The sequence below is a fragment of the Candoia aspera genome, chromosome 1 (genome assembly GCF_035149785.1).
Source record: "Candoia aspera isolate rCanAsp1 chromosome 1, rCanAsp1.hap2, whole genome shotgun sequence".
Taxonomy (NCBI): domain Eukaryota; kingdom Metazoa; phylum Chordata; class Lepidosauria; order Squamata; family Boidae; genus Candoia; species Candoia aspera.
The window spans coordinates 8,378,574-8,390,832 of NC_086153.1; the positions used below are offsets into that span (position 1 = coordinate 8,378,574).

The window sequence follows — 12,259 nt, forward strand, 5'->3', positions numbered from 1 at the left end:
TTCCAATATATGAAGGGATGTCATAGAGCAGAGAGTGTGGGTCTGTTCTCCAGAGTACCCAAGGGTAAGATGGATGCAAGAGAATCAATGGGTGGAAGCTTTACAGAGGAAGATCCAAACTCAAAAGGAGGAGGAACTACCTGACTGTGAGAGCTATTAAGCAATGGAACACCCTGCCTCCTGAAGTCATGGGTACTCTATTACTTGAGGTTTTCAAGAAATGATTGGACAGCAATTTCATTGGGATGATCCAAGGATTCCTGCCCTAAGCAGGGGATTGGACTAGAAGACATCCAAGGTCCATTCCAACCCTATGATTCTCCTGCATAATCTGATTTATCTATCTACAACTTTTCTTGCCTTGTAGTCTAAATGGCTTGAGGTAAGTTAGGTATGGTTCTGAGATGGAAGGCTACAGATATTGCCTGGGCTGGAAAGCACCAGTAGTCCAATAGCAGAAGTACTGGAAAACCATTTCTATCTATAAACTCCATCTAGCTTGGCCAGCAGCTACACCTGTTACTGTGATGAGAGTTAAACATTGTTGTAGGGGATCAGATTCAGGGAGGCTGATTTAAATTAGCAATTCTTGGGATGACTAAAGGGAAATAGCTACCTGTAGTAAGGGAAAGATACATGGCAGACTCTTCAGCACTGCTCCATCAAGGAAAAAAATGAGTTATGTAAACTGGCCTTTCCAGAGCTTACTAAGAGTAAAACTCATGTAGTGATTTTTGATCTTTTTAGTCATAGGGCTATTCAGAAACATGTGCAGTGTGTGAAATGAGGCACCCTGCAGGTCAGAGCAGATTGCATAGGAGGAGTGTTTGCTCACTGAGAATAATTCCACTGATTGAAATGGCTATTAAAAGTTAGTGACTATATCATTAAAGATTTACTTATATCATACTTAAGTCTGCACTCCAGGGCTGGCCACTAATTATGCTGGAAATGATTTGTCAAGTGCCCTGGCTTTTGAATTAAAAAAAAAAAAGCTGATGAGTTTTACCTACAACAGAATTCACTGAAACATCTGTAGCTGGGGTCAGAACTTGTCTGCCACTATGGTGGACAATTACAAATCATTGTGTAGGAGGGTCAGTGCTTTAAGGAAGAAGAAAATGCTTCATATGACTGAAAAAGACAAATGGAAGTTATATAGCTGCATATCCCACAAGGTACTCAGATATTTTAGTAATGGACTTTTCCAAATTACTATTGATCTATGTAAGGCTCTAGAAGAAATTGCTCTGGTTTTAAGTAAGTTAGTTTTCTCACAGACCTTCTTAAGGGAACCCAGAATCTAAAACCATCTAAAAAATATGGTATCAGGCTGGTTCTTCCCTGTTCTTTAAGAATCCTTACACAAATAATAACGTAAGAACATAAATAGTGCCCTGTGGATCGGATCTCATAGTGGCCAACTAATTGTACCAGGAAGCCCACTAATCTCCCAGCAGATGGCCTTCAGTGGCAATCCCACTGCCATCAAGGTTAATAGCCCTTGAACCCCTTGAATTGGTACAACCTTTTCTGAAGGCCAGCCAGGCTCGTAGCTAGCACCACAACTTGTGCTAACAAATTCCAAAATTTAAATAATGTCAGTGCTTAAAAGAAGTTGGCCACGAAGTCCTTGTATCTCTTTTCCAAGCCTACAGCATAAGGACAACAAAGGAATCTTACTTATATAGATAATTCACTGTACTGTATCTACAGTTTATGGATTTGGTGTAACCAAATACTTCTTGAGCAATCTATATACTGGCAAAGATCTCTAGCTTAAACCATCTTGGGTAAGATAGCTGGGCTGAGATGTGGAAGACCACTTACATGTATTAAATCTTTCATGTCTTACCCAATCTGAATCTTTCCGGATGTGCCACACTACGACTTTTATCTAGCAGGCTGGTAGACCCCAGGCTGGAAAAGGCTACTGTGCAATTCAGCTCCTGGGTAGTATCTTCCATCTATATATTTCAAGAATTGTTTGAAGCATTACAATTGCTGCGGCAAGATCCACCATTGGGTTGCAACTAGCCTAAGTCTTTATGAAAATCAGCAGTGCTACCACTCAACCAGACCATACAGAAAAAGGAAGAGGTCAGAGGTCTGAAAATGCATGCTTGGGCTGAAAGAGGGAGCCCACAGTTTATGATTAAAGTATGCAACTTAAGGATTAATATGAACAAAAGAATAAAGAGGAACCTCCTCAATTTTATGCAAGAATGTTTACGGCAGATGGAGACCTGGAATCCAGCCTGTATATTGTAGTATCAAGATTATGGTCACTGACCAGCTATTTATACACTTTTTGTAAAAAAGGTAACAAAGCTCAAATGTAGATACATAGATCGTTTCTAGATGATCAATATAAATACTGCAAGTAAAATGGTTCAAACTGTGAAACACTACAAATTCAAACAGTAAAATACTAACAGATCCAAATACTTGGAACTGAGTAATTATAAAACTACTTTGTGAATTGAGATAGATATAGATATACAACTTTATTGTGATCAGTGACCAGTGACGTGCAACAGAAAGACCAAAAAACATAAAACGGCATAGAAAGAAAGAAGAAAATAGTGTGTATTTATGACATCCTAAAATTAGGAGAGAGTTTTCCTACATAAATAAATTCTGCAACTCTCCTGGAAATGTTAGAGTTCTGGCCTGACGTTAAAAAGCAAACTGAATCATCTTAAAAACAGGCAGAGTCAAAATCTGATTAAATCAGTAAAGGTGACCTATAAGGAATGAGAGCACGTGTGCCTGTATTTCTCTGCTGGGAACTGTAAGAGACCCTGTGCATACGTTAGCCTCATGGAACAGAGAGGTCTGCTTCTCCGAATGGATGGACAAACATACCGTTCTGCCAGCTGGGCCAAAAGAAGTATTTACAGAGCCAGCCATACATTGTGTACGAGTTGGGTGGCAAAGACATTTGATAAATAAATAAATAAATATTTTCTTCTCACCCTAAGATAGGAGTCAAAATTAATACAGCATTATGATGTCTCATATTTTTTTCCTTCGGCAATTGCTGTAATTATTAGCATTTCCCAAAGAGCGATATGGTTGAAAAACAACTTTTTGTCAGATGGTACATTAGGTATGGCTTGGGTTAGGTGATATGCACTTTTCAGCTAGTCAAATACTAATGTTTCAAAAGCATTCTTCTACATAACTGCTCTGTATTGTACAACACCCCCCCCCAGCTATAAGTTATTTCAACAAGTCCCTGCAAAGGTGCCCATCAGCATTCTGTGGAACCCCCCAACTCTTCTGCCATTCTTTTAGGGGGAAAAAACCCTGCAGTTTGCCAACAACGTAAGTGTTTAATGACAAGATGAAATATTTTTATGTGCTGGAGTTAAGCATATAACAAGGATTATTCCCATCCTCTTTTCTTCTTTGCTAACATTGAGATACATTTCACATCTAATTTCCTTGCCTTGGACCGAGAACAGCAGGTCCTAGTTTAGATTGCGATTTAAGGGGCAAGTTAGATAATTGTGTCTCTGGTACATAAGATTTATAACTCTACCGTATTGATAAGTGAAGAGCAGATCTTCAATTAAGAGACAGAGTTTGTCATTTGGGGGCAAGAGTCATCTCTAACTGCACATGGAAACAATACTTAAGGTATGCTTCTTTCAGCTCAGCTTCTTTCAGCCTAGACTCCAGACTGCACATGGTCTGTGAAACAAACAGACTAAAAATCACCAGTGTACCTTCAGGGAAGATGCCGAACCAGATAGAAGGGGAACCATCACGTATGATGCCTCCTCTCAGTGGGATGGGCTGACAAAACAGCAGCTGCCACGAAGCAAATGTAATGTGGCATTCAGGACCTGAATTACCATCTGCCAACCTTGCCCACTCCTGCTCATTTGGAAAACAATTTTAGAAGCTGAGTACGGAAAACTGGATGCAGGGAAAAAGAGGAGGAGGAGGAGGAGGAGGAGGAGGAGAAAAGGAAAGAAAAAAAAGAAATGAACAAAAAGAAAAAGACGGTTTGCAGGCTCAGTGATGAAGATGGTGATACTTGTCTGGAAATTTACTAATACTGGCAGTTCATGAAATGTTCACCCATATAGTTAAGAGAGATTATTCTCCTAAAATTCATCCAAGTTGCGGAGTTGAGGGGTGGGGGAGTGAATATAAGTAGCGTCAAGTGCTGGGTTTGCAATATAGCCCAATTTGTATTTTGGATCTAAAACCAATTCCCTTGTGCCTCAGCATAGCCTGACAGACAGTCGTTGTACATACGCTTCATGACTTAGATCCCCAATGGGCAGCCTAGCTTAGGACCTGCAGAAAGGATTCGGAGCTCTAATCTAACATTAAAAAAGGTCACGTTCTGGTGGAAGCCATGCCTGTACAATGCTTATGGCAATGAAACTTGGCCTTGCACCCTAAGACACTTACCTGTAGGTAACTCCCACTGACCTAAGTGGGAGCTACACACAAGGAAGTGTACTTACCATTAAAATGTTGACTCTTTTTTTTTTTATAACCAAAAAATAACATTGTCTTTTACCATGGTCAATTAACTACTACCACCATCACAGCACTGATGATTCTCAGAATGATGTGCCATGTTAAATTTAGTAGGACCAAGTTTAGAAAATTAATGGACATTGTACTGTGGCTCCAGGAATTTAGCAGAGCTCTGTACAGATAGGCCTATCCTTCTCCTGGTCAAACCATGGCTACACTTGGACTGCCATGCTCTTTCAAGTTGACAATCACCTATAATATCAACTCAACAATGCATGTTCTACAACTACATCTACTGCTACCAGTTACAACTACTACAAGGGCATGCATTTAGTTCAGTCCCACAGATACATAACACTCTAAGAACAGGCAAGGGGAGATGTGAGATGTTTTACGAACGACAAGTGTTTCAGTTTTGTAAAGTAAGGAAAAGTAATAAAGAAAAACAAAAGAGAGAAAGTGTACTAAAGGAAAATAATAATAGAGAGACATTTTTCAAGAGTTGGATATGAGTCGTTCCTTGAATTGTTTTATCTCAACAAGCAAAGGAAACATGCAACCAGCTGCTACTAACAAGAAGCTGGACACAGAGAGAGGATTAATAGGTGTGGACAAACCTTCCTGCTGAGCGTGCTCAGAAGAGCGTTTGAGAGGAGCGCACGTCCCAATGTAAGAGAGGCCGGAAAGAGTGCCTCAGAGATTTGCCCTCTCTCACAGCAGCCCCAACCAAGCAAGAGAGAAAACAACAAGAACATAACTGCTCACACTCACCATCGAGGTCACGTCATGAGATCTGTTACAGCCAGCAAGTATAAAGGACAGTACGGAATGGTGGAACTTAGCACTGAAGAACCCTTGGGGGCTCTGGCCAAATGAAGGGAGAACCAAACTAGGGACTTAATAGTAACCTGCAGTTTAAGCAGCCTTCCCCAGCCGGCTGGCCTCCAGAATGACAGGGCTGATAAGCCAATGCATCTCGATGGGAGAAGACTGCTTAGGAGGGTTGCATACCAGAATAAATAGGATCAGATAGGTTAATTTGGGACCCCTCCAGAGCCAGGTAGCAGGATCTCTGGCCCATTCATTTTCCAACAAGGTGAGAGAGAGAGAAAGGAAAAGCTCACAATGTCATCAAGCCTTAAAACAGCTGCCCCAACCTGGGAATTCTGAGAGTTGAGGACCAACACATCTAGAGGGTACTAGGCTGGAGAAGGCCATGTTAGAAGTATCTGACAAAATATGCTTTTTTGCCAAACATTACCCTTTATAAGGCATTCCAAATGAAATCATATGATTTGACCTTCCCTTGAGGAACTGACACCTCCATGAAGGGGAATACAGGCCTGGTCCAAACCAGATAATATGGACATGCCCTTTCTGGAATGGAAGAATGTAGGCCATCTTTCCATCACACACCTTCCAATTAAAGTATGAAGTGGAAGTGTCACCTGGAGTCCTGTAGATTCAAAGGCCTAAATCAGCCCAATGTGGATACAAATCTCCATACAGGGCATTCATTCTACAGACTGCCTTCACTACATAGAGGAGAAGATAGTCACTTGCCCACTGCATGGACAATTGACAGTTAAGCATCTGAACTGGGCCATAGAGGGAAAAACGAAACAAATCACAGATGCTGAAAGTCTGCCAGAGGAAATAATCATCCTGATCCTACAGTATCTCGACAATCAACAGAGCTGAGATGCCTAGGCTGCCTCTCTATAGAAGTGATTTTAGAAGTACCCATGTAAGTGTCATCTCTCATCAAGCTGAATGGAGAAGCCACCTTTCATATAATCTGTATCTTTTCAATGTTGGAACAAAAATACTATACTGATAGTGAAATTGCTTCAGAGGACATTGTTCTAAAATGCAGGCTCATGCCAATGTGACTCAGAACCGGGTTCATTCTAACAACGTCAAGAATAATACAGTATTCATTTTTGAAGTGGAAACCCATGTCTGGGATATACAGAGAAGATATCATGTTTTGGGGTAGTGTGGACACATTTAATATTTTGAGAGCAGACTGGGGGCATTCAAAGAAAATGGCAGCCACAGAGAGTTTCCCTATTCACAAAATGGCTGGTGCAATGGGCATAACTGGTTGGTTGCAAAACATATTAATTTACTAGAAGGCAAACGTGTGAGGTCTTCTCTTGCCAGTTTTTCTCTTCCATCAGGATACTCCCAATTAACGGTGAACTTTCTACTTCTGGGCAAGCAGGCATATTTTACCAACAAAGCACAAGGTTGCGGCCACTTATTGTTTGTATTTCCTAAAAACACCTTTGACCAACGTGGAGTCACAGGGCATTCCTGGGCACAGATGACTCTGGAGCAAGTGCTTTGTTTTGTAGAATAGCAACTTCCTTTTAAATTTTGTTTAAAGTTAAAAAAAAATATTTTAAACATTAAAAATTAGAATGGGACAGGGGGCCTGGCAGAGTTGATATCCACAAGTACCACACTCTGGACAATTTTGGAACCCACTGGTCACATTTTGTTTAAAGGGTAGATTAAAATATTATAGTGCACTTACAGTAAGCTAGGACACCATTTCTACTTAGAATCAGGAAAACAGAGAAATTTTCTGTTCAGGCGCTGAAAATAAGATTTCGGTAGTAAAACTATCACAGAACATGCCGACTCTGCTTAGAGTGCTCAACCAGGCAGACCCTAGCCAAATTTTATCAGACATGAAGGCAACATGAAGAGTTAATTGTTTAGTTGTTGTGAGCTGCCCAGAGTTGTTGGGAATTGGGCAGCATACAAATTTTATAAGCAAGCAAGCAAGCAAACAAACCTTGGACTAGTCCCTCTCTCAGCTCTTTTAATCTAACCCATCTCCCAGGGCTGCTGGGAGAAATTATATCTCTATTTGATTTAGACCAGCCAGGGCTGTCCACTGGAAGGTGAGGGGGTTGTTTAAAACAAAAGTAAAGATGGTAGCTACAACTCCAACACTGAAGCTTTGCCCCCTTTTTATGTGCAATGCAAAAGGGAGTGGGGCTTTGACCATATGGTTGTGGCTGCCATCTTGACTCTTCTGAACATCTGAACATTCCCCTAGGGGAATCCCCAAGATTTAGATCCTACCTTTCTTCTCAAAGTGGCTAACAACTTTTACATATATGTAGTTGAAAACACCAAATCAATTCTAAAATGGATTAACAATTAAATGCCTTCTGAAAGACATCTGTCTTTACTGTTCTGTTCTAAATGCTATGAGAACTGAGGACAAACACAACTCCAAAATGAGTGAGTCCTTTCTTACATGCCAGATAAACCAGCCTTTGGTAGGTAGTATGGCATCTAAAGGGCCTCTTTTGCAGATTGCAAAAGCCAAGCCCAGGCAGGTACATAACAGCAGTGCTCCCTCAGGCAATCAGGGCATAAGCTGTTCAGGCTTTATGATCAGTACTTGACAAGCTACTGATAACCAGAGAAGAACTTTCAGTACAGGCATTGTATGATCACCTTAATCAAGGGGAAATCCCTAAGAGCTGGGCAAATTGAAGTGAAGGCTTACCATTTGGACATTAACTTTCATACACCTTATGATACAGATGGGGTTTAACTTCAGTAGTCTTAACACGCTCCAGCTGATGTCCCCTGTGTTATATTGCTGTAATCCTCAAAAGGATTGAGGCCAATTGCTTCCATTTTTCATTTCCTCTTCTCCTTTAATGAATCAGGTCTGAGCCCCAATATGAGACTGACTTTATTCCATTGTCCCTGAATACATTTCACTATCAATACTCCATCTATTGGATGATAATGGCCACAAATCTACCAGTAGCCCCTAGCCAAAGAGGTATCTTATACAGGGAACCCCTTCTGTATATGCAGGCATCTTTTCTCCCGCTGTGGCAGAGTATTGGAGCAGATTTGCACAGAAGCCTTCTGCAGGCACCATACTGATCTTTACACTTGCCATATAGATTGGTGTTAATTTGGTTTAGATTTAGTTTTGTATCACAAGTTAATTAAAAAAACCCCACCAAATTACAAAATATTGTTTTAAAAAATTTAAAAACCAAATTATTTCAAGCAGAGAAGCAGGTCAGTTACAATAATATTCCAATTAAAATTGGACATCGTTGATCACCTAAACCTTTCTAAGGGAAAATTCTTGATACCTTTGCAAAAGAAAACTGTAATTGTATTGGAATAAAGCACAGGAAAGGGGTATGAAAATTGTGGATCCTTCTTTGAATCATAAATGAAATCAGTTTAAAGGCAGAATACGGCAAATACCAAAGGAAAAATAATATTACCATAGGTATCTAGCAAATCAACCCTCCGCCCTCAAATTGGACAATCTCTCATTAAAACAACATTAAAATCGTATAGATTATCCTTTGTAGCCTTGAAAGCAGTGCCAGTTTGCATGGAACGGAGTTCTCTAGACATCTCACTTCGGACTCTAAAGAAATCAATCCTTCCCCCAAGCTCTCTTGGGGGTATTAAATGCTTGGCAGCCCTTTCCATTTTGAGGGGAGGGGTTGGAATTTGATCTGAGGAGGCCCAGCTAAATGGGTACAGAAGTTCCACACCAATGAACAAGGTTCATCACGAGAGGGCTGAATAAAACTATTGCCCCACCCCCAAATTCTTTGTTCCAGGTCTCAGTGCATACCATTTGGCTGGGGACTGGGGGCACAAGAATGTGGTCTCCAATTGCTTCCCGCTCCCTGACCCAACTACCCAGTTAAAGTTAGCAAGAACAAATGGCCGAAGACAGCAGGCATTCTACAGAGATTAGCAAGCAAGGCAGATAGGGGAGCAATTAGACTTAGTGAAAACAGCAAGCCCACCCCTTGTCCTTGCTCAGCCCTTAGGATTTGGAGGTGTGAACAAGCCAAAACAGGAATAGGAGAGGGCTTGGTAAGTCTTAACAGCCCTCTCATGATGGAATAAAATGCTTAGTTACAAGTCTCTAAATTGCCTGTTAAGGCAATGATTTAAATTCTCCCTTTAGTGGGAGAAATAGACAGCGGAGGGGTGGAAAAATGTGGAGCTTGTCATGAGTGGACACTACAGAAAAGCATTAACATTTCTCACAAAATTGACCCAGAGTTTGCAGAAGGTAACAAATGCTGAAAATTATATCCAAGTTAAAGGTGTGTCTGGAACAAATAAAGTTTTGGACAGAATTGTCATCACTTCTCCCTGGGGTAAATGGTCACTAATTTAGGTCCCAGGCTGCACTTCAAAATTGTTTTTTTTTCACACTATTGTATAGCCCATTTTAGGTATTACGCCATGCTGCGATTGACACTATTGATTAAGGTTAAGGTTTGGGTTAAGGATCCAATTGTGGCTTCAGCCTGCAAACATCCAAGCAGGCTACATTTTCCACAGCAGCTTTTCACTGTCTTTTTCCATTCTTGTAGCTTTCTTAAGTTCATCAGGCCAGTTCTGGAGTTTGAGTGATGCCCATGATTTGCCAATTCAAACTTCACAACAAATTGTGTTTGTACAAGCCACAGTTTGCAGACATACCACCGTGCATGGTTTTGTATCCTGGTGTGCTGACCAAATACACACAATGGTTCTGTCAGTTCAGATGTCATGCCCAACTGTGGTTTAGCACCCCTCATCATAATTTGGTATTATGACTGGTGAGAAGCAACTGGGAATTATTATTTCTCCAAGATCCTTGTATATATCATTGTCATAGCATTCACATTCAGTGGGAAGAAAGACAAAGGAGGACTATTGATCTTATCTGGTGCTGGATTCACCCATCATAACCAACTCTGGATTTTTACAATTATAGAAATATAGAATTTTTCCCCTCCTATTCCAGATTCATGAATGAGCCATGCAACTGCCAAGTAACTGAAAAAAAAACCCTGATTTTAGAGATATGACCAGACCACCTCTAAAGATCCAATGCTGTTACAGATTCTTATGCTCTGATCTTGAATTTGTCATCATTTAAGGGGTTTGTAGGATTCAAAATATCTGTTTTGGACTGGGATATCTCTGAGAATAATACTTCATTCATTACAAACCTAGTACTTGCAGATGGAGATCGCTGCCCTAGCAGTTGGGAAGCTAGCAGAAGAGGAAATATGACATTGTTAACCCAGTGCAAACAACTGAGAAATGTCTTTTTCTTTTAAACAAAATATCCACCCAAAAGCTCCTCAGGCTTAAAATCTTTCATAGCTTGGCAGCTTTGCTGCTGCTCCAAGAGTCCTGGCCTCTGCTTGTAGTCTGTGGTTTTGTTTGGTGGGCCCTTCCCAAAGGGGAGGCACATCAGGGTATGTGATGGAAAGCTGCAGCCACATAGAAGGGCTTTTCCCTGGTCCTGCCTCCTCCAGGGCCTCCCCTACCTGATCCTCTGGCTGCTGCCACCGCTGCTGCCGCTACTGGTCCGTAGGCCGCTGCTGGAAAACCTGGCCATGGGGAAAAATAAAGAGCGTAAGAGGAAAGAGGCAACAGAAAGCCAGTATAATAATGGCTGCAACATAAGAGGTGAGGGTGTGTAGTTTGGGAGGTGCCTGTTGATGCAATTGAGTGGGTACATTTGACTCATGTCTGAGTTTTAAGGGAGCAGTAATTTGGGACTTCTTAAGAGTCAAAGCATTTCAGAGAGGATATACATCTCTCCAAAGGAGGCCAATTGCTACCAAATCTACATCAGCCTACAAGAAAATCTTTCAGAATTTCAGTGTTTTGTTTCTTATTTCTTGTTATGGGCAAAAGCAATACAGGCCTGATCATCTTGGCTGCAGAGATGAGAGGCTGATGGAAATATTTTCTGACCTGAATCAAATTTTGCAAAAGGATGCTGGTGGCATTTGTGAAGTTCAAAAAGGCAGAGCTGGAAGAGACTCCCCAACTTCTCCTCCACATGGATCTGCCAGCCAACCTCCAACACATTTCCTTCTTCCCTTTCCTCAGGTTGGAAAAAACCTCCTTCCTTTTCACTCTGCTAATTTGGAAAGTCATCAAGAAGACTAGGAAAGAGGGAAGATGCGGAGAAGGCACCAGGAATGGTTTCTTGGGAAGGAGAAGGCTGGAGGAGACAGGTGGGCAATATTTTTTTCTGATTAGACTCTGAAAAAAAAACTTTTATTCTCCTAATTTCTTCTGAAATAATTCAGGTAACATAACCAGAGACAAGCTTCAAAGAGTTTAGTTATCTCAAATTTTGATTGCCAGTCTGGGGTGTGAAGACAAGAGAAAGGGGACACTTCATAGTCAGTGAATAAACTGTTACTTGTCATGTAAATAACTGCCTGGGGGCTACAGGTGAAAGAAAGAATGAAAGAGAAAATAGAAAAACAGAGAGCCAAAGAACTACAAGTGCTCTAATTCTAGATCTACCCCCATAGCTACATATATTGCTACCAGGAAAAGTTGCACAGAAATCAACAGGCTTTAAAGTATCTCTAAACTACTGAAAAAGATCAATTAAGAGAGACATACTTGCATTTAAATATGGTAATAGGGCTGTTGAGGGGGGAAAAAAATTCTATGTAAATAAGTACAGAACTACCTCTAGCTATTCTGGGATGTAATCAATGTACCACCCCATAGAGCATTGGCTTAAAGACAGCTAACCCCATCTTATGAAATACAGATGTTAAATGACATTTGTTTCAGTAGGAGCAACTGATTTCTGAGTTTGGAAGGCCTGGATGGGAAAAAGAAACTATATGCAGGATTGAGGTTCAAGATTAAGCATACCATATATGGGCTGCACAAATACCAATGGCCACAAATACCAGTGGCAGCA

General features: G+C 40.9%; 1 protein-coding gene across 9 annotated transcripts in view; it reads right to left on the minus strand.

Moving 5' to 3' along the window:
* The window catches only part of MSI2 (musashi RNA binding protein 2), a 527,555-nt gene that overhangs the window by 46,401 nt on the left and 468,895 nt on the right, over positions 1–12,259 (minus strand). For all 9 annotated transcript variants that reach the window (XM_063296967.1, XM_063296952.1, XM_063296934.1 and 6 more), the window contains one exon: positions 10,851–10,913. In XM_063296967.1, the coding sequence (XP_063153037.1) occupies positions 10,851–10,913 (63 nt within the window). The remainder of the gene's footprint in view (positions 1–10,850; positions 10,914–12,259) is intronic.